The 26316-nt window shown below is 48.8% G+C and overlaps 1 protein-coding gene across 2 annotated transcripts in view; it reads left to right on the forward strand.

Annotated features, from left to right (window-relative positions):
* The window catches only part of INTS1 (integrator complex subunit 1), a 33252-nt gene that overhangs the window by 3217 nt on the left and 3719 nt on the right, over nt 1–26316 (forward strand). Inside the window, exons 6-42 of one of the 2 annotated variants that reach the window (XM_068146690.1) lie at nt 211–316; nt 579–765; nt 904–1049; nt 1347–1488; nt 1830–2006; nt 2250–2358; nt 2919–3039; nt 3125–3202; nt 3940–4097; nt 6306–6402; nt 6716–6807; nt 7107–7167; nt 7542–7739; nt 7979–8108; nt 8293–8472; nt 8564–8713; nt 10110–10289; nt 10598–10702; nt 11928–12095; nt 12433–12544; nt 12990–13151; nt 14333–14479; nt 14880–14978; nt 15343–15467; nt 16649–16903; nt 17519–17678; nt 18275–18415; nt 18828–19008; nt 19092–19215; nt 19686–19804; nt 20877–20964; nt 21931–22157; nt 23824–23947; nt 24398–24531; nt 25167–25359; nt 25614–25741; nt 26188–26300. In XM_068146690.1, the coding sequence (XP_068002791.1) occupies nt 211–316; nt 579–765; nt 904–1049; nt 1347–1488; nt 1830–2006; nt 2250–2358; nt 2919–3039; nt 3125–3202; nt 3940–4097; nt 6306–6402; nt 6716–6807; nt 7107–7167; nt 7542–7739; nt 7979–8108; nt 8293–8472; nt 8564–8713; nt 10110–10289; nt 10598–10702; nt 11928–12095; nt 12433–12544; nt 12990–13151; nt 14333–14479; nt 14880–14978; nt 15343–15467; nt 16649–16903; nt 17519–17678; nt 18275–18415; nt 18828–19008; nt 19092–19215; nt 19686–19804; nt 20877–20964; nt 21931–22157; nt 23824–23947; nt 24398–24531; nt 25167–25359; nt 25614–25741; nt 26188–26300 (5217 nt within the window). The remainder of the gene's footprint in view (nt 1–210; nt 317–578; nt 766–903; nt 1050–1346; nt 1489–1829; nt 2007–2249; nt 2359–2918; nt 3040–3124; nt 3203–3939; nt 4098–6305; nt 6403–6715; nt 6808–7106; nt 7168–7541; nt 7740–7978; nt 8109–8292; nt 8473–8563; nt 8714–10109; nt 10290–10597; nt 10703–11927; nt 12096–12432; nt 12545–12989; nt 13152–14332; nt 14480–14879; nt 14979–15342; nt 15468–16648; nt 16904–17518; nt 17679–18274; nt 18416–18827; nt 19009–19091; nt 19216–19685; nt 19805–20876; nt 20965–21930; nt 22158–23823; nt 23948–24397; nt 24532–25166; nt 25360–25613; nt 25742–26187; nt 26301–26316) is intronic. The other variant, XM_068146691.1, reaches the window with a different exon arrangement.

A 26316-nucleotide genomic window follows, 5' to 3' on the forward strand; every position in this document is an offset into this window, starting at 1 on the left:
TGGGGCTCTTTTCCCTCTTGGGGATGTTTGAGGGCAGGGTGTGAAAGAGGCTTGGAGAAGGGGTCTCTGTGTGATACAACTTGAGGAAGCAACTTGTGGCCTCTCAGTGTTGCTGAAAGGGATCCTTGAGAGAAGGAGAGCATATAAGAGCATGAGTGAGTGATCTGTAGAAAGAGGAGTTGTCTCATGAAGTGTGCTGGTCTCTCTTAGGGAGTAGCCCACACCCTTCCATGACAGAGGAGGAAGACAGCCAGAGTGAGCTGCTGATTGCAGAGGAAAAAATGAGCCCAGAGCAGGAGGGCCAGCTCATGCCCAGGTACAGTGCTTCTTCCCCTGTGTGTGGCAGGTCTGTTTATACCCACCTGCTCCTGCAGTTGTGTGTACAGGGAGCTCTCTCTCTGCACTAGCTGTCCTGTGGCATTGCTGGAAGATGCTGAGCATCAGATGAAAGTGGTTCCAGGAGTACATTTTGCATCTTCGTAACCACAGAGAAGAAAGGATGCTGCTCTCTGGGCAGAGCAAAGTGTGACCACACTGGCTTGTGTGGAAGTGAATAAAATGCAGTGTGTTTGGCCCAGGTATGAGGACCTTGCAGAGAGTGTGGAGGAGTATGTCCTAGACATGCTGCGGGATCAACTCAACCGGCGCCAGCCGATGGACAACGTCTCCAGGAACCTCCTTCGGCTGCTGACAGCAACCTGTGGCTACAAAGAGGTGCGGCAGATGGCTGTGCAGAGGCTGGAGATGTGGCTGCAGAACCCAAAGGTAAGGATAGGAGCTGGTGAGGTACAACTCTTCTGAACCTGATGTGGAATCCATCCAGAAGGGCTGCATACTATACACAAGTTCCATTTCTGATCTATGGTGTCAAGTGACTGTAGCCTTCCTGCTCTTCCTCTGCAGCTGACCAAGCCAGCTCAGGACTTGCTGATGTCAGTCTGTATGAACTGCAACACCCACAGCTCAGAGGACATGGAAGTTATCTCCAACCTGATAAAAATTCGCCTCAAGCCAAAAGTCCTTCTCAACCACTACATGCTGTGTGTCAGGTGAGTGAATGACTGGGTCTGTGATGGGAAGAGAAACTCTGGAAGATGGGCCCAGGGCCTTGATGGGCTCAGTATCTCTTCACAGTGGTTTTAAACACCAGCTGGGACCATGGGGTGTTCTGTGTAATATTTAAATGAATTTCATTGGCCTGGGAGCCTTTCAGTATTCCTTGGCTATTGCTGGACATAGGTGCTACTCCAGCCTCTTTTGTGTGTTCAGTACTTCAAAGAGAAATCTCAACAGTGGGTCTAGCTGCAGTGGAACTTCAGCTCAGTAACTTTGGTCTTGCCTTGCAGAGAGCTGCTGAATGCACACAGGGATAACCTGGGCACCACCATTAAGTTTGTGATTTTCAACGAACTATCAAATGCAAGAAATCCCAACAACATGCAGATCCTCTATACTGTGCTTCAGCATAGCTCAGAGCAAGCTCCAAAGGTAGGTGTAGCATCTTGTGTGAGTGACAGTGATCCCAGCACCCCCCCCCCCCCCCCAAGAGATTTGATTGGCTTGAGGCTCAGATTAAATCTTTACATGGGCCACTCTGTGACCTGTGTCATAGTGTTGCCAAGTTTTACTACTGTACTTGTTAGGAATAAATGGGCATGGGCATTTTTCAACTCCCACCCTTGTGGCAATGAATATTCTTTCACCAGAGCTAGGTTTTTACAGCTTCTGGAGAGTCTGGAGGCCAGCTGCTGTTTCCTTGGGTCTTCTCATTTTGTGGATGCAGATACATTGCAATGCACTGAAAGTTCTCTCTTCCTCTTTGGCCTCAGTACCTAGCAATGGTGTTCCAGGATCTTCTGACTACTAAGGACGATTACCTGCGGGCTTCTAGGGCTCTGCTGCGAGAGATCATCAAACAGACCAAGCATGAGATCAACTTCCAGGCCTTCTGCCTGGGTCTGATGCAGGAGCGGAAGGAGTCCCAGTATGCAGAAATGGAATTCAAGGTACCACTTTCTTTGACCCTTCTTCTGCTGGATGTGCCAGTGGTGTGTTGGGCTCTTCTGTCTGCTTTCTTGCCTGTTCTTCCTTTTGCTCTCTGTTATCCAAGCCAGTATTTGTGTGTCTTGCCTCATAGTAGTGCTTCCATATCCCATTTCCAAACATCTGCTGCTGTCATTTTGGATGACCAAACACTTTTCCAGAAGGCAGCTTTGGGTGTTGCTGATCCAACTCACTTTTGTTTTAAGGAGCGGTTTGTCATCCACATAACTGATCTGCTGGCTGTCTCCATGATGCTTGGTATTACAGCTCAGGTGAAGGAGGCTGGAATTGCTTGGGACAAAGGAGAGAAAAAGAGTAAGCAGAACAACCTCTGAAGATGGGCTGCTTGGTAGAGTTCTCTCCCTGAGGTTGTGGGAACATGGCAGCTAGCTTTAGGAAAGGGTAGATGCCTCCATTCTGAGCAGAGGCTGGGGGGTTCTTGCTCTTATCCTGAGAGTGACAATTAGGAGGTGGGGCATGTGCATGCCTGGGTGCTTCTTGTGTCCATGGAAGCAGCAGTTGAGAGACTGGGGTTGGGGTAGGCAACTACATATGGAGGGACCTTAAGCCTGGAGGGGTAGCTGTGAGGATTGCCAAGTACCTAATGCTGAGAAGACAGACCTTTGGGGTGGCACTGAAGTGACTGCCCAGATGTCTTCTTGCAATGCTTATTTGTCCTTGCTGCATCCCTCAGAAAGTGAGGGATGTGTGCTGTCGGTGCTGGGATGCTCAAGGCTGTCCAGTATACCTCTCCCCAGTTTCCTGTTGATGCTTCAGAGCATCATTACTATCTGCTCTAGAAACAGCCCCTCTGCTGCTTGGCTTCTGATGGGGCTGTTGATACAAGTGCAGTTTGTAACCTGCCTGTTTTTCAGACCTGGAAGTGCTGCGCTCATTCCAGAACCAGATTGCTGCTATCCAGCGAGATGCTGTCTGGTGGCTTCATACGGTCGTGCCTTCCATCAGCAAGCTGGCCCCAAAGGACTACGTGCACTGGTAAGAGAGTCAGCCTGATGGTCTGTGTTGAATACCTTCTTGAGCCTCACACAGGTGGTATTGACTGTCCTCTTCATTTCCACAGCCTCCACAAGGTGCTCTTCACAGAACAGCCAGAAACCTACTACAAATGGGACAACTGGCCCCCTGAGAGTGACCGCAAGTGAGTGCCAGCTCCAGCCATCGCTGGCTGCAGGGGTGGAGCTGCTGTAGCTTGAGGCAGGGGAATGAGAGGATAGGATGGGATGGACCAGGTTGGAAGAGACCTTTGACATCATTGAGTCCAACCTGTCATCCAGCACTGTCTAATCAACTAAACCATGGCACTGAGCACCCCATCCAGTCTCTTCCTAAACACCTCCAGTGATGGTGACTCCACCACCTCTCCAGGCAGCCCATTCCAATGGCCAATCACTCTTTCTATGAAGAAGCTTCTTCCTAACATCCAGCCTAAACCCTTACATAGCTCTGTGTTGGAAAGGCTTGGAACCCTGCTTAGATTTTTTCTTCATTGGTTACCTTGCCTTAAAACTGAGGGGCATTGTTTCATTCTTCATCTGTTCCCCTTCTTACTTCGGTCCTGTTCCCTGTGCCAGGCTGTTCTACATGTTGATGTTGTAATTGTGAGAGGGCAGCCCTGCACTGCATGGTTTACTGGGGTAACACTGGGGAGCTCAAACCCAAACAGCCTGAGGTGTAGAGGTACATGGAAACCTAGCAATACTCCATTAACCTTTTGTTTCAAGTAGTTACATCTGGAGCTGGAGACCAGGGAAGGGGTGGTAAACTAGGCTGGGACTTATCCTCTGCTCAGATGAGTTCTGGGGTCTGTGGAGGGTTTCAGGCACCCTCATGTCACTCTCAAAAAGCTGTGTGATCGATGTCTCGCATCTCCTGCAGCTTCTTCCTCCGCCTCTGCTCCGAGGTGCCCATCCTTGAAGACACGCTGATGCGGATCCTCGTGATTGGTTTGTCGCGGGACCTTCCCCTCGGCCCTGCGGATGCCATGGAGCTTGCTGACCACTTGGTGAAGAGGGCTGCGGCTGTGCAAGCAGACGGTGAGCACACAAAACCCCAGCCAGCGAGTGGTTCCCTCTGCCTATCCTCTTATGGCTACCCAGGGCTGAGGTGGCTCCTACCATGTGCCAAAGAGCCTTTGCATCACTTGAGGCATGTTTAGTTGTGATGCCTAAGCATTGGGCTCAAAGCCAGACACTGATTGCTGTTGCTTTCTTACTAGAGAAGCTGCTTCTTTTCTCCCACTGTTTCTCCCTGTTCCAGACCAGACTGGATGAGGCCTTGAGCAACTAAATCTAGTTGAGAGGTGTCCCTTCCAACCAGAGCCATTCTGTGATTCTGTGACTGTGTGATGTCACATTTACCATCAATACTTTTCCTAACAACCGGGGGGCCACCAGGCCCCCCGGCCTTTGTTGTCACCACCACCATCACCCAGTGTGCACCAGGGGCACTCACCAGTGATGAGAGGAGGATCCTCCAGCCCAAATGGGCTCAGCTTAAGGTTTCTGCCTTTCCTGGGAGGCATTAAATAGGGGAGTGGGTGGGGAGGGCCAAGTGGCCACACCTGGGGTGGGAGGAGACTCCTACAGAGCCCAGGTGCCCTGGGTTTGAGGGCAAAAAGGGGGAAAATGGAGCAGGTGGGCTGGAAAAGGGGCAGGCTGTGAAACCAGTGTTATTGAGAAAAAATTGAGATTAAAATAATATGCACATATGAATTATGGACTTCTAATGATTGCTAGATGCTTAACATGGCTGGCTTCAGGGTGTTCCACTCCTCTTGGATATTAGATAATTTATTGACAAGGTGATGGGGTTGACATCCCTGCAGGTATTTGTGAGAAGCCTGATTGGCCATTGGAATGTGCTGCCCAGGGAGGTGGTGAAGTCACCATCACTGGAGGTGTTTAGGAAGAGACTGGGTGGGGTGCTTGGTGCCATGGTTTAGTTGATTAGATGGTGCTGGATGACAGGTTGGACTTGATGATATCAAAGGTCTTTTCCAACCTGGTTTATTCCATTCCATTCCATTCCATTCCATTCCATTCCATTCCATTCCATTCCAATTTTCTGTGAGGGAGTGTTTGTGGCTTCATTGGTTGTTTCAAGGATGCTGAACTGTGAATACCCTCCTAAAGTTGCAAGCTAGCTTCTTAAAATTCATTTCAATCCTTTTTACATACTGTAAAATTGACAGACATGCAAAAATGAAAGTGTTGGCAGTGAAAGTAATTAACCCATGTGTTGTGTGCTCCTCCCAACTCCATTATTCAAACAGAGAGAAAAGCAGCCTTAACTCTTACCCCTTTTATCAATTCATTCAGTGTTTGTCTGAATTCCTGCGTCCTTGGAGAACGTGCCTGTTCAGCTGAGCTGTATGTGTTGAAGGGGTTGTCAGAGTTTGATTCTCAGCACTGGTTAGGTCACACCTTGAGTGCTGTGTCCAGTTCTGGGCCCCTCAATTTAAGAAGGACATTGAGACACTTGAAGGTGTCCAGAGAAGGGCAACGAGGCTGGGGAGAGGCCTCGAGCACAGCCCTGTGAGAAGACGCTGAGGGAGCTGGGATTGTTTAGCCTGGAGAAGAGGAGGCTCAGGGGTGACCTCATTGCTGTCTACAACTACCTGAAAGGTGGTTGTAGCCAGGAAGGGGTTGGTCTCTTCTCCCAGGCAACCAGCACCAGAACAAGAGGACACAGTCTCAAGCTGTGCCAGGGGAAGTTTAGGCTCAAGGTGAGGAGGAAGTTCTTCACCGAGCGAGTCGTTCGTCGTTGGAATGTGCTGCCCAGGAAGGTGGTGGAGTCACCATCCCTGGAGGTGTTCAAGAGGGGATTGGACGTGGCACTTGGTGCCATGGTTTAGTCATGAGGTCTGTGTTGACAGGTTGGACTCGATGATCTTTGAGGTCTCTTCCAACCTTGGTGATACTGTGATACTGTGAAGTGTGTCTGAGTTGTGAAAAAGATACAGGTCTCATATTGGATGCCTTTGAGGAAAAAAACTGCCCTTAAGAATTTAAACCAAATTGGAGCTGAAAAGCTCAATATCCTTACATATTGACTTGTAGCTCTTTCAAATGTTGCTGCTTTAGAAGTGGTGGGGTTTTGTTCTGTAATATCATGAGAACAAGCCCACAATACCACAGTTGCTTGAAGTAAAATCCTTCTTGCACTGTGATGCTTTTCTTAAAGGACTTTCAGCCAGACAGAGAGGTCAATAACTTGTTTTCTCTTTTCTTCTCCTTCTCCAGATGTTGAGGTCCTGAGGGTAGAAAGAATCCAGCTGATTGATGCAGTTTTAAATCTGTGCACTTACCACCATCCAGAGAATATTCAGCTACCCCCAGGGTAAGGCTTATCACACAGACAATCTTCTTGTGATCTGGCTCATTTTCACCTTGTCACAGCTATCCCAGCTCACAGATTTTAAGGTGGTTTTCCCTATTACAATTTGTAATAAGAGGAGAACTTTTCAATGTCATTTTCAGGTCAGAATTTCTCAGTAGCAATTAAGACCTGAATCATGCAATGGACTTTTTTTTTTTCATCACTTAACTGGTATGACTCAATATAAACAATGCATGATTAAAGAGAAAAGCAGTCTTGAGGTGAGCTTAAATAACCAAATCTGACCACTTGTATCTGTTGATGGCTTTTGCAGGTACCAGCCTCCAAATCTAGCTATTTCTACCCTCTACTGGAAAGCCTGGCCTCTCCTGCTTGTAGTAGCTGCATTCAATCCTGAAAACATTGGTGAGTGTGGATATTTCTCAGGGCACTAGTTCTGTTGCAGAAATTGACTTAGGGTGCTTTCTGCTGAAGCCTGCTTCCCTGTGTTCAAGGTGTGTGCTGGGTTAATGAGACAACTGCAGTTAAAATGCAGAGTGTGGGTGTTTGGACCAGCATGTGACTGGTATCATGTTGCCTGCTCTCTTAAATGTGGTGAGCTGTTCCAAAGAGAGTTTGTGGTGTGTCTCCTCACCCTGGAACGTGTTGACATGTATATAAAGCTCCTTACTTTTTCCTGATGGCTGTTTTCTTCCCTGCTGCAGGTCTGGCTGCATGGGAGGAGTACCCCTCTCTAAAGATGCTCATGGAAATGGTCATGACCAAGTGAGTATGCTTAAAGCCCTACAGAAGTCAAATAGACCACTGAGGGCACACATTTCTGAATGAAGATTGTGCCAGCTGGCTCCTTCCTTTGCAGTGGGACTAGTGTAAAATAAACTGGCTGGCAGTTTGGTTTTCCCCAAGAGAAATTTTACAAGCAAGGGAGTCAAGCTGAGGAAAAGGGAGGGATGACTGTGATGTGCCTTGCTGAAAAGGTCTTAATCTCCTTGGCCCTGTGGGGAAGCTGCCTCCTTTTTCCTGTGTCGTGTAATGGAGCTGAGGTCCTGGGAGCTTTCTGACTGTTGCTTTCTGACTGTTGTTTGTGAGTTTGGAATAGGCCAAGGTAACCATCTTGAATCACTGACTTATTTTTGCAGTAATTACTCCTATCCTCAGTGCACCTTGACGGATGAGGAGACCCGCACAGAGATGATTAACCGGGAGCTCCAAATCTCCCAGAGAGAAAAACAGGAGATTCTGGCATTTGAGGGTCATCTGGCTGCTGCATCTACCAAACAAACAATCACAGAGAGCAGCAGCCTTTTGCTGTCCCAGCTGACAAGTCTGGACCCTCAGTAAGTAGCTTTCTACAGCCCGTTGCCATCATGAAATCCCAGTTAATGCAAGTCCGAAAGCCTGCTGCTCACAGAGGGGTTGGTGTGGACAAGAAGAGCTTGTGGACTACGTGTCACATATGGTACTTGTCCTGTTTCCACCTGCACGTGGCCCTCATGCACTACTGAACTGACTGATGCTCGTCACCAGCAGAGTAAAAGTTTGTCTGCCTGTGGATGACTTCTTGTTTCTCTGGCAGGGGCCCCCCTCGCAGACCTCCGCCACATGTCCTGGAGCAGGTGAAAAGCCTGAACCAGTCGCTCCGCTTGGGCCACCTCCTGTGTCGCAGTCGTCATCCCGACTTTCTTCTCAACATCATTCAAAGACAGGTGGGCTCTCCTGGTGGCTTGGCTGTGTTGGGGTCTGATCCCTTGTCTCTGGAATTTCAGCAGAGCGAGAGGCAAAAGGAAGCTAAGAAAGATACAGTGGAAGGTGGTTTACTGCTGAGGAGTTGTGTGAGCAGTGTCCTGCACATCTGTTCTGCTGATGGTGTATTGCTATTCTGTTTCCTAGGCCTCGTCTCAGTCAATGCCTTGGCTGGCAGATCTGGTTCAGTCCAGTGAGGGCTCCTTGGATGTCCTACCTGTGCAGTGCCTTTGTGAGTTCCTGCTTCATGACGCTGCCGATGAGTCAACGTCAGGTGAAGAAGAGGAGGAGGGCGAGAGTAAGGAGCAGCGTGCCAAGAAACGCCAGGTGAGGAATCTCTTGAGGATCACTTCCCTTACCTACTTCCTGTGCATCCTGGACTTGATTTCACTGGAAAGGCCAACTTCTCACTCCACAGAGACAACAGAAACAGCGACAGTTGCTCGGGCGGCTGCAAGACTTGCTGCTGGGTCCCAAAGCAGACGAACAGACGACCTGCGAGGTGCTTGACTATTTCCTACGACGCCTGAGTTCCTCCCAGGTGGCCTCACGGGTCCTGGCCATGAAGGTGAGCAAAATGACAATCATGACTAGGATTTGTCAGAAGCTGAAGGCGAGTCCTCCATTCTTAGGAGCCCAGAGCCAGTGCAGTAAAATTGTTTCGTGTCACCCTTCTTTGGTAACTTGTCTCCATCTCCAAACGCTATCAAATGCACTTCTACTCCCTGTTGCTCAGAAGCCTTTTTCTGTTCAACAGCCAAGTAGTATTTTTCTTAAGATAGAGCTGGGTTTTGCTCTTTCCTGTGAAGTTCAGGTGCAGACTCAGCAGATCATGTACTGCACAGAGTAATTGGCAGCAGCTGCTGTCTGGGGGGAATGTAAATGAGTGTGCCTGGTGCTCTAGAGCATAGTCAAGGCAAGCAGAATTGCAGAGAGCTCAAAAACATTTTGCTTAGGGAAGACTGCAACTTCAAGCAGGGCAGCTGTCAAGCAAACACATTTCATGAGATCTGAACTCCATTGTGTGCTGCATTTCACAGTATCACAGTATCACAGTATCACTTAGGTTGGAAAGGACCTCGAGGATCATCGCGTCCAACCTATCAGCACAGACCCCATGACTAGACCATGGCACCAAGTGCCACGTCCAGTCCCCTCTTCAACACCTCCAGGGTCGATGACTCAACCACCTCCCTGGGCAACCCGTTCCAATGATGAATGACTCGCTCGGTGAAGAATTTCCTCCTCACCTCGAGTCTAAACCTCCCCTGGCACAGCTTGAGACTGTGTCCTCTTGTTCCGGTGCTGCTTGCCTGGGAGAAGAGGCCAACCCCTTCCTGGCTACAACCACCTTTCAGGTAGTTGTAGAGGGCAATGAGGTCACCCCTGAGCCTCCTCTTCTCCAGGCTAAACAATCCCAGCTCCCTCAGCCTCTCCTCATAGGGCTTGTGTTCAAGGCCTCTCCCCAGCCTTGTTGCCCTTCTCTGGACATGTTCAAGTGTTTCGATGTCCTTCTTAAACTGAGGGGCCCAGAACTGGACACAGGACTCAAGGTGCAGCCTAACCAAAGCAGAGTACAGGGCGCAATGACCTCCCTGCTCCTGCTGGCCACACTATTCCTAATGCAGGCCAGGATGCCATTGGCCCTCCTGGCCACCTGGGCACACTGCTGACTCATATTCAGGTGGCTGTCGATCAGCACCCCCAGGTCCCTCTCTGTTTGGGAGCTCTCAGCCACTCTGACCCCAGCCTATAGCTCTGCATGGGATTGCCGTAGCCAAAGTGCAGCCCCTGGCACTTGGACTTGTTGAATGCCATCCCATTGGACTCTGCCCATCTGTCCAGTCGGTCATTTGGATCATTCCATGATGTTTGAAGCTTAGTTTTATTGCATTCACTGGTATGAAGCTGGCAGATGAGCTGTGGCTTCAAAGGCACCAGCTGTGTTCCTGTGACTCCTGCAGGGCCTGTCCTTAGTGCTGTCAGAAGGGGGACTGCGTGATGGAGAGGAGAAAGATCACCCCATGGAAGAAGACTCTGGTGATTCTGAACTGCTGCAAGGATATCAGTGGCTGCTGAGAGATCTCCCAAAGCTGCCACTGTTTGACAGTGTCAGAGCAACAACAGCTCTTGCTTTGCAACAGGTAAGTCTGAGTAGCTGGAGGGGATCAGTGGACAGCGTATTCTTTGTCCTGCTTGTGCTAAAACCAGTCTGGACCAGGTTGCCAAGAGAGGTGATTTGCCACAAATCCAGCTGTCCACCTAAGACCACCATGGCCATTAAACCATGTCCTGAAGTTCCATGTCCACAGGTTTCTTGGACACCTCCAAGGACAGCGACTCCACCACCTCTCTGGGCAACATATTCTAATGCCTGGAATGCTTGCAGAAGAATTATTATGGTGCTTGTTTATTAAATTCTGATTTCTGATGAGAGGAATTCTCATTCTAGGCCATCCACATGGAGACAGATCCCCAGACCATCAGTGCTTACCTGGTGTACCTGTCCCAGCATGCTCCAGTGGAGGAGCAGGGACAGCACAATGACCTTGCTCTGGTGAGAGGCTGGGTTGCTAGGGCAGAGGGATGGCATGGGGGGAGACCTAGCATGTCTCAGGCCAGTGGTGACATGGGACCTGCTGTACCAGCAGGATGAGTTTTTATGGAAGCATGTGAATCTGATAACTCTGTGTTTCTGCACATGTGTTGGAAGGTTTCATGCCCCCATTCTGTCTTTTTAGGGTTCCATCTCTGGGTGCTTCTTTTATTGCTTTTATGCTCATGTGCTCTTTCTAGCTCCATAGATCTGTTTAGATATGTGGAGAAGGTTCATTGATAAGTCAGCAGATTTGTTTCTCTTCAGAGAAATGCAGATTTTTGCTAGGTAAAAGCTCACTTTGTAAAGGGATGCATCAGAACACAGCTGTGCTGTGAGTGGGGATGCTGAAAGGTATCACAAGATGCATGCACAGCACTGTGGTGGTTGTCCTGTTGTGGCAGTTCTCTTGACTCTACACCTTGATCTCCAGAGTGCTGTTAACTAGGCTGATGATGGAAACTGGAGGATGGGATGGGATGGGATGGAATGGAATGGAATAGAGTAGAATAGAATAGAATAGAATAGAATAGAATAGAATAGAATAGAATAGAATAGAATAGAATTAACCAGGTTGGAAAAGACCTTTGAGATCATCAAGTCCAACCTATCATCCAACACTATCTAATAAACTAAACCATGGCACCAAGCACCCCATCAAGTCTCTTCTTAAACACCTTCAGGGATGGTGACTCCACCACCTCCCTGGGCAGCACATGCCAATGGCAAATCACTCTTTCTGTGAAGAACTTCTTCCTAATATCCAGCCTAAACCTCCCCTGGCACAGCTTGAGAGATGCAGTGAACCAGGAGGACCTGGCTGTGTTTAATCAGGAAAGACCTCAGGAGACTTTTGTCCAGGAAACTGGGGAATGAGATGCAGTGAAACAGGAGGACCTGGCTGTGTTACTCAGGAAAGACCTCAGGAGACTTTTCTCCTGGAAACTGGGGAATGAGATGCAGTGAAACAGGAGGACCTGGCTGTGTTATTCAGGAAAGACTTCAGGAGACTTTTCTCCTGGAAACTGGGGAATGAGATGCAGTGAAACAGGAGGACCTGGCTGTGTTTAATCAGGAAAGACCTCAGGAGACTTTTCTCCTGGAAACTGGGGAATGAGGTGCAGTGAAACGGGAGGACCTGGCTGTGTTATTCAGGAAAGACCTCACCAGTCTCTTCCCCTTGCAGGATGTGGCCCGGCTGATAGTGGAGCGCTCCACCATCATGTCTCACCTCTTCTCCAAGCTCTCCTACTCTGCTGAATCAGATGCAGTGCTTGTTGCTCTTCTCTCCATCTTCTCTCGCTACATCAAACGCATGCGCCAGAGTAAGGAGGGCGAGGAGGTGTACAGCTGGGTGAGTGCCTCCCTGCCTCTCTTAAGCAAGTAACAAAACAGCTGGACAAGAGGCCCTTTATGGGCTACTGAGTGTGTACAAACCATGTCTGGTTCAAGAATTCCCTGATCTGAAAACAGCTGGATGTTGGCATCCAGGCAGATGTGTGCATATGTAAACAGCTTCTTTTTAACTCCTTGGGTGTGTTTTGTAGATGCTGTTGGAGGTATTTGTCTTGATGGAAGTTGGGTCTGACTAAATTTGTCCATTCTTATCTTCTCCTTTCTTCTGTCTCTCACACATCCTCCTTTCTCTCCCTGCCTTTGTTCATCTTGGATCTTTTTGTGCCTTTTTCCAGTCAGAGTCCCAGGATCAGGTGTTCCTTCGTTGGACCAGTGGGGAAACAGCCACCATGCACATCCTCGTGGTTCATGCCATGGTTATTCTCCTGACACTAGGGCCACCCCAAGGTTAGTGAAGTGTGCTCAGATTTATTCAAGGGGTCATGGACAATACAGTGAGCCTTTCCTCTGTCTTCCACCTCCTAAGGGGTTAGACTGACGTTAATCTTTCTACTCATAGGGTTGTCCCCTGCAGTACTTGTCTGTAGCTGTAGCATCCATGAGTTTAGTGCTGCAGAGAGTGAAGTATTTGCAGGCTTATTTTTTTGCCTTCTGCAGACAGGAGGAAATATTAAAATGATAGTGGTGTTCGCCTGCTCAACAAGAAGGTCTCAGAGACCTCCAGCAGTGTGAGAATCAGGCACTGAGATAGATAGATAGTTGATATTCCCACTTGACAGTGTTTGTTCGCAAGCTGTTTGTGGCTGTGTCCTGGTGTAGGGTTTGTATAGAGAAGGGCAGGGTCTTGTAAGTGCTTATGAGCACTGGAGATAATTTTGTGTCCACTCTTAAGCAGGGGATGGTGATTTTTATACCTTGCTGGATATCTGGTTCCCGGAGAAAAAGCCTCTTCCTACTGCTTTTCTGGTTGACACCTCAGAGGAGGCTCTGCTGCTCCCTGACTGGCTGAAGCTGCGGATGATCCGCTCGGAGGTTCCGCGTCTCGTGGATGCAGGTGAGCCCGGGGGATGTTTGTTCCTGTTTCAGACCCTCCTGAAAGGAAGTAGAGGAGCTTCCCTGCCCAAGTCCAGCCATCCCACTTGAGTGCCTTTGAGTGGAGCTGTCCATCACTGCAGATGCTGCAGCTGAGCTTGGATTTAGAGAGCAGCATGCCTGGGTTTTGTGACAGTTGTAATCTAATCATACAGTAGCTTCTCTGCCACGTCCCTTAGGGCTGTAAAACAGATGTTGAGAGTATGAGCTGGTTCCAGGCAGGGAATGTTATGGTATGTTCTAGGGTTATTCCCCACTCAGCCATGATGTGTAGTTTGTCTGCCAGGGGTTTGAGAACTGATAGGACCTCACTAACTGTCAGACCCCACAAGTTAATCTCCACAGCACTAAGAGCAGAAACAAGTGAAAGCTGAGACTGAAAAGGGGGTCATTGCCTTTGACAGGGCTCCTGACTGCAGCATGGAAGGCATTTCCTTCCATTCTGATCCAAGTGCTGAGTCTTGCTGGCTTTTATATGCAGCATCTATTCCTTTAAAAACAGGGGAGTGAGTCTGTATGGACACTGCACTTTCTGTGTGTTTCAAAGGCTAATGGGGGCTCTCACCTGGAGCCCCATCTTTGTTACAGCAGTTCAGACTGAACTAAGCTGTGCAGTCACCAGACAACAGGCACAGCACTGCTTCCATGGGGTATGCTGTGCTTGCAATGTGGGAAGCAGTGCCTGAAGGATCCAAGTTACACCTGTAATTAGCTATCCATGCACAGCTTGTCAGTGCTCTTTCTTCTCAGTATTCAGAGCTTTCATTCCATTCTTACTAATTAAATGACAGCTCTCTATAGCCAGTGATTGAATTATTGAGTAATTCCTGCCTGCAGCCATCAACAGGTAGGGTGGAAGTTATTTTTTAATAGGAGTGATTGGGTTCTTGAGGTTTTGATCAAATTAAACAGAAGATCAAATTATCCAGTGAGTGAATTAGCTGGGAGATGCAATAAGAAGGCAGTGATTTGCAGAGGAAAGAAAACATACAGGCAGCTGACAGACCTCTGGCTTTGGGCTCTCTATGGCCCTGTCATTGACATGTCACTGTTGGTCCAGCCAAAAGCACAAGGATCAGGTAATAAAGATGACCCTCTGTGGGCAACTCAGAGGTCCTCAGACTCAGTGTTTGTCTATTTCAGCCCTGCAGGACCTGGAACCACAGCAGCTGCTTCTCTTTGTCCAGTCCTTTGGAATCCCAGTTTCCAGTATGAGCAAACTTTTGCAGTACCTGGACCAGGCAGTATCTCATGACCCACAGACACTGGAGCAGAACATCATGGACAAGAGTAAGAGCTTCAGATGAGGCTGACAAGGCATTTTACTTTGTCTTGAGCAGTTCTCATGAGTACCTCCTGTGACCTCCTTGGAAAAATCCAAGCTAGATCAGCACACTGTGCTCAGGCTGCTTTGGCAGCCTGTTGCTGCCGTAGGCACCACCCTGGAACTTGTCAGGATGGGCCTTGGCTGCATTTCCTGAAGTGGATAAAGGTGTTGTGGGTTGAATGTAGAGTAAAATGTAATTTTGAGGCTCCTTTGTAAAAACAAAGCTTGAAAGCATCGTGTTCACCAAGTCCAAAGGAGCAGCAAATTCTCTTGGTGTGGGAGCTGTACAGACAGCAGCCAGTTCTGTCCTGCTTTACTGAAGAGGGTGAGATGGTGATGTCTTCTTATCTTTTCCCTTCTCAGACTACATGGCTCACCTTGTGGAAGTTCAGCATGAGAGAGGAGCAACAGGAGGCCAGACTTTCCACTCCCTGCTCACTGCCTCCTTACCAGCCCGACGAGGTATTGCCTGGCATAGCCTCAACTTTGAGTATCAGATCTTCCAAACTTACTTCCTCTGTTGCTATTTAAGAGGGAAAGGAAGAGCTGCCTTCAAAATGGGTTGTGCTGCAAAAATATCAGTAAGCTGCAGTTAGACACCAGTCCCTGAGTTTTTGGTTCCTAGCAAAGGGAGAAATTCCAGTGTTTTTGGAGTTTATTACAATAAGTTGTTCTGAGTGATGTGGAAAATTGTTCTTGGCCTCGGGAGAAGAGCTACTGAATTCCTCAGTAGTTAGAGGCTGTAAAGCTGAAGGTGATCCAGTGTTGGGGCTTCAGATCCTAGCTACCATAATGATATTTTTTCTTTCTTTTATTCCTCTTGCAGACAGTGCTGAGACTGCAAGGTCAAAATCTAGTCCTGAGAACTCTCAAGGCCAGAACCGGATCCGGGCCTTAAGCCAGGTCCGAGTTCTGGGCCCAGAAGATGATCTGGCAGGCATCTTGCTGCAGGTACTGGTATAACCTCTAGCTGAGAGCTGCTTCCCTGTAGCAGCTTTACAAAATCCATTTCTCTTATTTACCTCTTCTGACCCCTTCCTCCTGCAGGGTTTGCAGGCAACAAGTGCAGAAGTCCTGCATGCAGTGAGGCTGTGCCATTACAGCCTGGTGGGATTGATACTGGAAGGGCATTTTTTCTTGTAGGTTGAACATGCTGTGGCTTTTGGTCATGCCTAATGCTGTCAGCACCTACTCTAGCATGTTACTGTCTCTGCACCTTGTTTGTTCTGTGTGTAGTCCCTTACCTTTCAGCAGTAGAGGGAGGTTTTGTGAAGTGCTTTGCAGGGCCTTGGCAGCAAAACTGTGTGCAAACAGCATTTGTACTCTGGCTTGTCTACTTGCAGGGCCTCCCTCTCTCCATTGACTCCAGAAGGAGCCCATAGAGAATTAATTGGCCAAGTTGGATGCCTGTGTTTGGATAGTACAGTGATTCCCCAACAGAGTCAGTGTTGATAGTCATGGTGGGGTTGCATAGGTGCTGTGTGTGTTCCTGTACCAGGCATTACCAGTCTCAGAGAGTTAGGACTATTCAGTCTGGAGAAGAGAAGGCTCCAAGGAGACCTTATTGTGGCCTTCCAGTATCTGAAGGGGCCCTACAAGAAAGCTGGGGAGGGACTTTTTACGGTGTCAGGGAATGATAGGACTAGGGGGAATGGAAAAAAAATTAGAAATGAGTAGATTCAGATTGGATGTTAGGAAGAAATCTACACCATGAGGGTGGTGAGACACTGGCACAGGTTGCCCAAGGAGGTGGTAGAAGCCTCATCCCTGGAGGATTTTAAGGTCAGGCTGGATGTAGCTCTGAGCAAGCTGATGTAGTGTGAGGTGTCCCTGCCTATGGCAGGGGGGTTGGAACTGGATGATCCTTGAGGTCCTTTCCAACCCTAACAATTCTATGATTCTATGATTCAAATCTTGAAAAAGCCTTAGTGGGAAGTTCCAGTTAGCCCAGTATGGTTGCACAAGGTAAATCAGTCCTCTGCCTCAGGGTGTTTATGGTATAGCAAGTCACAGAATCATAGAACTGTTAGGGTTGGAAGGGACCTCAAGGATCATCCAATTCCACCCCCCCTGCCATGGGCCCTCACACTAGATCAGGTTTGATTTGCCCTCATGAACTTATTTCCTACCAGCTTTTCCCACTGAACCCAGACCCACGATGGCAGAACTCCAACCTGCGCCCGCTCGCCCTGGCGCTGCAGCAGGCCCTGGGGCAGGAGCTGGCTCGTGTGCGCCAGGGGAGCAGCCAGGCCGGCGGCATCACCGCGCGGCTCCTGCAGGCCCTGGCGGCGCTGCTGAACTCCCCACACAGCGGCGCCCTGGTGATGGCCATGCACCGCCACCACTTCATCTCCTGCCCGCTGATGCGCCAGCTCCACCAGTACCAGGTGAGTGCTGTAGCACTGAACAGAGGGGTAAGGGAGGAAGCCTCTGGTGTATCTGATCTGCTACCTGCACACCTTCCACCTGTGTGCTGCTGGAGATGGAGCCTGAGGAGCACAGCACAGAGGGACTCGGGTAGCATGGACATAGGTATCCAGGTATATGGGAACTGTGTGTGGGGTTTGGTGTGGTGAACCTTACATCGGTGGGTAACTGCAGCAGTGTGGATTTGAGTCTGTGAGTCTCTGTTGGATTTGGGATCCTAGCCTGTGCTGTTGTGTAGCATGGACATGGCTTGCCTGCCAAGGCATCTGCAGAAAAGTCAGGAGCTGAGGGTTGTAATTCCTTAAGGAAATCTTCAGAGCAGGCTGAGATTTCTCCAGTGAAATCCCTTGTTCCTTTCATCATGTTACCCTTAGTTACACTGGGAGGTATTTTGTGGATGACTAAGTTTTGCTTTGCATTTGTACACTAGACCCCACTGCCTTCACTTCAGTGAGCCATGGCCTAACAGAGTAGGTGGGCTGTGGGTATGGGCAGCATGTGCCACTATCTGCATCTGTCCTGCTCTGTTGTGTTCCTGAAGTGTGTGTGAACAAGTCTCTTGCTGCACTCCCCAGCGCTGCGTGCCACAAGACACTGCCTTCTCCTCACTCTTCTTCAAAGTCCTCATGCAGATGCTGCAGTGGTTGGAGAACCCTGCAGTGGAAGATGGTCCTCTGCGTGCTCAGCTGAAGGCCTTTGCTGTGCAGTACTCCTCGAGACACAGGATCAATGACGGTACTGGCATTGTGCAGCTTGTGGACAAAGTGGGACAAGAAAGGGACAGAAACAGAACTGCACCCACAGCAGGAAGTGTGGTGGGCTGCTTTTTGGAGATGTAATGCTTAGGAGTAGTGAAGAGAGGTTTTGTGCTGTGCTGCATCAACTCCATGAGGACGCAGACAAGTGGCTTGGCTCTGGGGATTTGCAGTAGACACCTGGTAGCATCTCGCCCAGCAGAGAAGATCTTTCAGGGGAAGATTCCAATTGCTCAGACCAGAAATTCTATGCTAGCAGTAGTCCTGAAAGATGACAATGGGAGAATGCCTCTGGAACAAGGTCACATCATAGCTTGTAGAGTTCTTTATCCTCTGCCATCCATTGGGAAGAGGAATCTATAACCAAGAGATGAGGCATGGAAGTGGGTCTGTGCTTATAGAGTTTTCTCTTAGCTATGTGTCCCATGCAGAGTTGCTGTTGAGTTTTGATGGGAGTAAAATGGCACTGGAGAGTAGTGTGTTTGTGTGTTTGTGTAGTTGTGGCCTGGAGTCACATGGGACACCTGCAGAAGAGAAGTCTGTGGGGACTGACTTGGCCCTGTGATTTCTTTGCAGTTCGAGGAGGCTTCTTGCACCTCACGGAAGCTCTGACCTTCCGTCGTGAGCCTGACTTGATCAGCTCCACGGTTCGTGCCATCATTGCAACCCTGAAATCAGGAGAGAAGTGTAATGTGGAGCCAGAGATCATCACCAAAGGTATGGCTGTCCTTCTGCTGTCCTTCCCTCTTGCAGCAGCAGGCTGAACTTCCAGCCCAGCAAGGGACTGCCTGCTGTGCAGGCTGTAGGAAGCTGCTTTCTGTCTGGATCGGAAAATATGAACTGATCTAAACTTGGTCCTATCTTGTGTCACCTCCTTCTCCTGCACTGGGATGTGGGTTTATAAATTGGGATCTGGGGCTGGGATTAAGTCTCTCAGCAAACTGTTGGCTTCCACCAACAAAATGGGAAGCAGAAGCCTGCTATCCCAGGTAGGAAATGGCTTCCTTATTCCTTACTGAGCCAGGCTCACAGGAATTCTGGACTGATTGCCTTCATGACACTCTCACAATGTTGCATGGTTTTCACTGCCTCCTGGAGTTAACAAGTGTCACCTTTATCCCTCTGCTAGTCCTTCAAGGTCTGATTGAAACTCAGTCTCCGTACTTGGAGGAACTCTTGACTGTCCTCTTCTCGGCTACTTTTGAGACCACTGCCAGGTTTCCTGCCATGAAACCAATTGCTGTGGTGAGCTCCTTGTTGCTCCAGGACAAAGAAGAAACACCTGTGAAGAAGGAGCTGGACAGTTGCAGGTGAGCCTAGGCAGTGATGGGAATTCACTGGCAGATCTGGGTTCATGATGTCACCATTGACACTGGCTTTGTTTTCTCCTCAGTACCGAAGCAGCTTGGCTAGGGCCTTCCTCTGGTCTTCTTAATGACTGGCTGGAGATGTTGGACCCAGAGGTGATCAGCAGCTGCCCTGATCTCCAGCAGAAGCTACTGTTCTCCTGGAACAAAGTAAGAACTGTTGGGCAGAGAACTGCTCTGCTGAAAGCACAGGGGAACTGACCTGCACCTGGAAAGAGGGCCAGGGGTAGTTTTATGTTTTGCCACATGTTCCAAAGGAGCTGATTAGAATAGGGTCCTCTGGGTCTTTCTCAGTGCAAGTAGTTCATCTTCTCTTTACATTTCCTTAGCTGTGCATTAGAGACACAACAAAGTCCCACAACCTCCCAGCCAGCTGTGTTTTCATTGGTATTTTTGTGGCCAGATAGAGTTTGCCCAGCAGTGTAATGCCAAAGCTGAGACTAAAACTGAACTTCACAGCTGATGCCATGTTGTTATAAAGTATTGCAGTTCAAATGCTGAATCCATGGGTTGTTTTCTGTGCTGTCTGCCTGCCTGGATCATCATCTTTGTGTAATGTACACAGTGTCTCCTACATCTTCCTCTGCTTATTACATCTATTCCGTGTCTGGCCCTTGCAGGCAGGGTCCCAGGTGCCCTCCTTCCGCCCGTATCTCTTGGCTCTTCTGACTCACCAGTCCAGCTGGACCACGCTGCACCAGTGCATCAGGCTTCTGCTGTGCAGAAACCAGGAGCAAAGGTGAGTCTTGGTTTTTCAGGCCCAGCAAGGAGTTTTGGGTTGGATGACTCGCTGTGTCTGAGAGAGAACAAGCAGAAGCTGAGAACAAGAGCTGCCACATTTCGCAGTGCTTCTGCCAGATGTAAGCCAGCCAAAATAAGGCTTTGTGAGAAGGCTGCTGATTTCAGTCATGCTGATTTGTGTACCTTGATGCAAATACTACCTGCTGCTTGATGGAAGCAGCACATAAAGCTTTGGCTGTGTTCTAACCAGGAAGTGCTAATGGCTGAATAATCCAGCCAGCATTGCCCTTGTTGATAATCTTTGTGAACATGGGCTTTGCAAGATGGCTTGGATAGCGAACTGACAGCAGTCTCTGTACCTGGGCAGGCTCTGCTGGATCATTTGGTTGTATTAAACTCCATTACCAGTCTTTCCCTAACCCAATCCCTTGCATGTGGCTCCCAGAAGCAGCCCTAGCTCTCAGTTTCTGTGCTTTGGTCCCATATACCAAAGTGCCACCTAAGGACCAGGAAATGCTAACACCTAATGGTAGTAATTGAGGACATAACTGAACTAGCAGTACTTCTGAAGCTGGTGGTATTTCAGTTTGCTTGCTTTTTTGTTGTTGGTCTCTTGCTCACTAACGATTTAATAACAAGCAGGGTAGGATGTTCTGTACACTGGGTGTTGTGTACAGGCCCCAGCATAAACCCAGACAGACCTTCACGTGTCTGGACATGGTCCTGTCACTGGGACAGTAAGGACACTGGTCTGATGGTACCAGTTGCTTGTGCTGATGACCAACTTCTGGTTTTGCAGTGCAAGACTCTGTGTAGCTGCCACACTCTTGCTGAAAGCCATTTGTTCAGCTCCCTACCCTGCGCTGTGCTCGCTGCAACAAATATTTAGTCATGATCTGGGAACAGAACCAAAGCCCTTCTTGGGACTTAATGGATCCTATTTTTACATTGGCAGATGTTTCTTTATTCACAGTGCTCAGGATGTTTAGAGACGTTTCCATGTGTTTGTGTGCTGCCTGAGGGCTGTGTTGACTCTAATTGCAAATCTGTCTTCTTTTGTCTTCTGGCAGGTTTGACCCAACTGCATCCCTGGATTTCTTGTGGGCCTGCATTCACATTCCTCGGATCTGGCAGGGAAGGGACCAAAGAACTCCTCAGGTAGTGGTTCAGTTCTTCCAAGATTCCTCTCTGGGTGGAGTCAGAGGCAATGCTTTCACAATGCCTGATTTTATTTTTTTCCACAGCCAAGAGGTGGCTGAAGTGATGCAGATGCAGCATGCCAAGTCTGCTGCCTGTACCTCAGCTGGTACTTAGCTGCTTTGCTATGTTACATATTACAGTGGCAATTACCAGTCCAAAAAGCTGATATGACACACATAAGTTTGCCCACTTGGCATTTCCTCTGCAGCAGTTGCCACAGTATCTGCTAAAAGATCCAAGCACAAGGCTACAGTGGTGAGCAAGCTAAAACTTACAAAGAAAAGGGGTTGCACCTCTTCTCCACAGAAGAATTTGTTTGATTTGGTGACTGAACCACAGTTTCTGACCCATTACACAGGCTGGGATGGGAGTAAATGAGTTCAGAAGTGAAGAGGTAGAGAGGTTTGATTTGGGCCTGTAATGCATGCTTCCAGAGCTCTGGATGGGACTGGAGGGGGTGCTTGGTGCCATGGTTTAGTTGATTAGATAGTGCTGGATGATAGGTTGGACTCAGTGATCTCAAAGGTCTCTTCCAACCTGGTCCTGTCCTGTCCTGTTCTATTCTGTCCTGTCGGGTCCTGTGTCCTGTCCTGTCCTGTGTCCTGTCCTGTCCTGTTCTGTTCTGTTCTATTCTATTCTATTCTGTTCTGTTCTGTTCTATTCTGTTCTTGTTCTTGTTCTTGTTCTTGTTCTTGTTCTTGTTCTTGTTCTTGTTCTTGTTCTTGTTCTTGTTCTTGTTCTTGTTCTTGTTCTTGTTCTTGTTCTTGTTCTTGTTCTTGTTCTTTTCTATTCTATTCTATTCGGGGCAGTTCTTAAGTCTAATTCTAGGAGATGTCCATTCCAGCTGGGAGTGGTGTGACTGGAAGGAACTAAGGCTGTAGGGATTTGGTGTGGATTCGTTCTGGATGTTTTCTTGCCTTACAGAAGCGCCGTGAGGAATTTGTGCTTCACCTAAAAGCATCAGAATTGATCAGCATGGTGGAGCTGATCCTGGCTGAAGCAGAAACCAGATACCAGAGCACCGACGAGGCCTCCTGCACACTCATCCAGTCTCGGCTGCCTTTGTTGCTCAGTTGCTCTCATGGGGACCTGGAAAGCATAAAAAAAGTCACAGAGTATCTGACCAGCTGCATCCAGCAGTGGGGGAGCAGGTGGGGCTGCACACAGGGAGCACTGTCTACCCTAATGGTAGTTACTTGTGCCTGGGCGACCAGGTAGCCATGGCATTTGCCACCATGTCTTCATTAAGAGTATTGTGTTGCAGAGCCTGTGTGAAAAGTGCACACTATTTGCCCAGGGGTTTAGGGGAGTAGGAAGTGATTGTGAGCCAGGGTTTAGTTGGCATGAGGTGTTAGGTAATAACAGTATCACAGTATAACTAAAGGTGGAAGAGACCTCGAGGGTCATCGAGTCCAACCTATCAACACAGACCCCATGACTAGACCATGGCACCAAGTGCCATGTCCAATCTCCTCTTGAACACCTCCAGGGACGGTGACTCCACCACCTCCCTGGGCAGCCCATTCCAATGATGAATGACTCTCTCTGTGAAGAACTTTCTCCTCACCTTGAGTCTAAACCTCCCCTGGCGCAGCTTGAGACTGTGTCCTCTTGTTCTGGTGCTGCTTGCCTGGGCGAAGAGACCAACCCCTTCCTGGCTGCAACCACCTTTCAGGTAGTTGTAGAGAGCAATGAGGTCTCCCCTGAGCCTCCTCTTCTCCAGGCTAAACAATCCCAGCTCCCTCAGCCTCTCCTCACAGGGCTGTGCTCAAGGCCTCTCCCCAGCCTTGTTGCCCTTCTCTGGACACGTTCAAGTGTTTCGATGTCCTTCTTAAACTGAGGGGCCCAGAACTGGACACAGGACTCAAGGTGCGGCCTAACCAATGCAGAGTACAGGGGCACAATGACTTCCCTGCTCCTGCTGGCCACACTATTCCTGATGCAGGCCAGTAATAGGTTGGACTTGATGATCTCTGAAGTATTTTCCAACCTGGTTGATTCTGTGATTTTAAGTGGTACTTGGACTGGGAGGGTGACTTGAAAAGTGAACTTTAAGGACCCTTTTGCTTTTAGGGCTTCAAGATGAAATGCTTGCCATGGGTTTTTTTTTTTGTTTGGTTGTTTTTTTAATCCTTCAAGGCAATGGTTATTTTTAATTACTAACTCCTAACATGGGGTTTCTTGTCTGCTCATCCCTTGAATCACTGCTCATAATGATTCCTGCTTCTGACCCTTGTGATTCCTCTCAGAGCTGAATGAAACTTTAGATTGATTCCTACAGTCATGCTAGCACAGTGGGAAGAACAGGAAGATGGTATAGTTGTGGCAGTGAAATAAACTGACCCATTTCTAAGCTTGCTTGTGGTGCTATTAGAAAACAGTAACCTCAGCTGCCATTGCATTGTGCTGCTTCCCAGTACAGACTCTATCAGGGACCTGTGGAGGGCAAGGTGTATAGAGAACAGGCTGGCTGGTCTGAACAGTCATGCTTCTGACTGCTCTTCCAGTTGGGATGGGGATGACAATAGCATGTGCAGGAGCGCTTCACTGGAGATGTAAGAGCTTTATTCTCCTGTGGCACTCTCTAACTGTGGTTTTCTAACTCCACATGGCCTAACAGTGGATCCCCACAGACTGTGGATAGATCCCTGCAGACTTAGGATTTGAGTAGTCCAAAAGAAGCAAAGACTAAACAAAGCTACTGATGGCTTCTACATGGTCTGTTTGCCATATGCAAGAAGGCTGTAACTGCTGTGGGATGTTTGCTGGTTGAACTGAGGTAGTAACCAGTGGCTGATCTCTCTCTTTTGTCTTCAGCTCTGTGGGCAAATGCTCTCAGGACCTTCTGCTTCAGATATACCTGCAGCTTCCCGAGCTCCTTGTGCCTTTGCCTGAGATGCTTCTCACCAGTGAAGGAGCCAGAGACAGCAGCACTTGCAAGGTAAATTTTAAGGCATAGAAAAGCCCTTTTCCAGATGTTACCCTGAGTGGATGCTACCTTGGTACTCAGGCTGAAAGGAGAGGATTGGCCAAAGCTACCTGGGTTGCTTTGGTTTCTTCACCTTGTTCATCTGTGGCCCTTTTACTGCCTGCACTCTCAGGAACAGAGTTCAGGTGTAGTTTATTTTGCAGTGTCCTTCTGTAAAATAGCACAAGCTGCAAAGCCTTCTGTAAAGCACAAGCGTGCAGGTGTCTGATCCTGCTTTGATGTCTGTAGGGACTGTGGACTTCAGATCCTGTGCCAGCTGCTGGATCTGCTCACAGATTCTACCTGAAAGTAATTTGTTAACCCCCTCTATAGCTGGAAAGGAACTGGGAAGCACTGCTGAAGTGACAGAAGCTTCATTATGCTTTGAACTTCTTAACTGTTTACTCATTACCTTTCTTCCAGCTCGATGCCCTGGTTCACAGATTCATTAACCTCCTCGCAGACACCAGTGACTCCAAGTCATCAGAAAGCCGTGTGTGGGATGCCAACATGGCCTGCAGGAAGCTAGCTGTGGCTCATCCCATCCTGCTCCTTAGGTATCCCTCCCTCCTTTCACATGCTGTGTTGCTGGAGTTCATTGACAAGCATCCACCCTTGTCCTAGAAGGGGAACAAACTTGCACCAGTCATGATGATGGCAGAATCCACAGAATCATAGAATCAATAAGGTTGGAAAAGACCTCAAAGATCATCAAGTCCAACCTGTCACCCAGCACCTCATGACTACTAAACCATGGCACCAAGTGCCACATCAAATCCCCGCTTGGATGGGTATTCCACCACCTCCCTGGGCAGCACATTCCAATGGCTAACAACTCTCTCTGTGAAGAACTTCCCCCTCACCTCGAGCCTAAACTTCCCATGTTTGTGTAAAAAAGCCAAGAGAAAGGGCAGCAAAGTCATAAAGTCAGAGAATTGTGGTGATCTCTCTTGCAGTCAGGCAGCATCTCTTCTGGCTCTGTGTCTCTCCAGAAACAGTCACCTGGGATTTGGAGACCAGAGATCTGAACCTGGGTGAAAAATGGGGCTTGCTGATTCTATATGGGCAACAGGGATCAAATCCAGAAGAGAGGATAAGGGATGTTTCCTCCCAGGGACTGAGGTGTAACAACATGTGACTGTTTCTAGGCAGCTGTTTCTAGAGCTGGGGTTCCTTCTGTTCGGTGTTTCAGGCACCTGCCGATGATTGCTGCACTGCTGCACGGCCGCGTTCACCTCAATTTCCAGGAGTTCAGGCAACAGAACCACTTGACCTTCTTCATCCACGTCCTGGGGATCTTGGAGCTTCTGCAGCCGCAGGTCTTCCAGAACGAGCACCAGGCGGCACTATGGGATTGTCTCCTGTCTTTCATCCGTCTGCTGCTGGTAGGAAAGTGCCCCCTCCCTCTCCGTGTGCAGGCTGCCCGCCGCTAGGTGGAGAAGCTCCTGTAGAACAGGGCCAGCCCATTGGAAGGGAAGGCTTTCTCATACCTAGAAACAAAAAAAAGTGTGTCAAGTACCTTGGAGAGCTTAAAGAGAAGGCAGGAGATCAGGAAACTGCTCCCTTGTGCCAAGGGTGTAGGACAGGGCAGTGCATGACTGCGCTTTGTTGTTAACTCATCTTCTCCATCCTTGCTCAGAACTACAGGAAATCCTCGCGGCACCTGGCTGCCTTCATCAGCAAGTTTGTCCAGTTCATCCACAAGTACATCACCTGCAATGCCCAGGCAGCTGTCTCCTTCTTGCAGAAGCACTCAGATCCACTCCAGTAAGCTTCCTTTCTCCAGTTAGCCCATGGTTAGCTCACAGAGAGCTTGCACAGTCAGGCTGCCAGGAGCTCAGCAGACAGAAGACAGCAACAGGATGTGACAAAGTAGTTATTAATACTGCACTTTTCCACCCCTAGCTCCCTCAAGGCTCTCTTTCATAGGTGAAAACCTACTCATGTAACGGCCTAACCGTCCTGTTGAGGCATTCTAGTGCCCTGCAGTCATTTCCAGAGGGCCAGCAGGAGGGTCTTTTCCCTCTGTAGTGGCTGCTGGGTCCCACCTGCAGATAATGGGGGAAAATGTGTTTGAGTTCCAGTTACAATGAAAGGAAAAGTCTTGTTTCTGCTTCCAAGGAATTCTTTGCTTTAGTGTAGATACATTTGCTGTGTTTTGTCCTCATGCCTTCATTGCTACTGAAAGCTAAGCTCACCATCTCTTCCCCCAGTGATTTATCATCAGATAACAGTGATCTAGCAATGCTGAAGTCCCTCCTGGCTGGGCTGAGTCTCCCTAGTAAGAGTGGCAACTTGGACAGGGGCTCTGATGAGGAGAAGGATGGTGAGTCTGACTGTGG

Source organism: Melanerpes formicivorus, unplaced genomic scaffold, assembly GCF_026170545.1.
Source record: "Melanerpes formicivorus ecotype bairdi unplaced genomic scaffold, bMelFor1.0.p_v2 SCAF_14, whole genome shotgun sequence".
Lineage (NCBI taxonomy): Eukaryota > Metazoa > Chordata > Aves > Piciformes > Picidae > Melanerpes > Melanerpes formicivorus.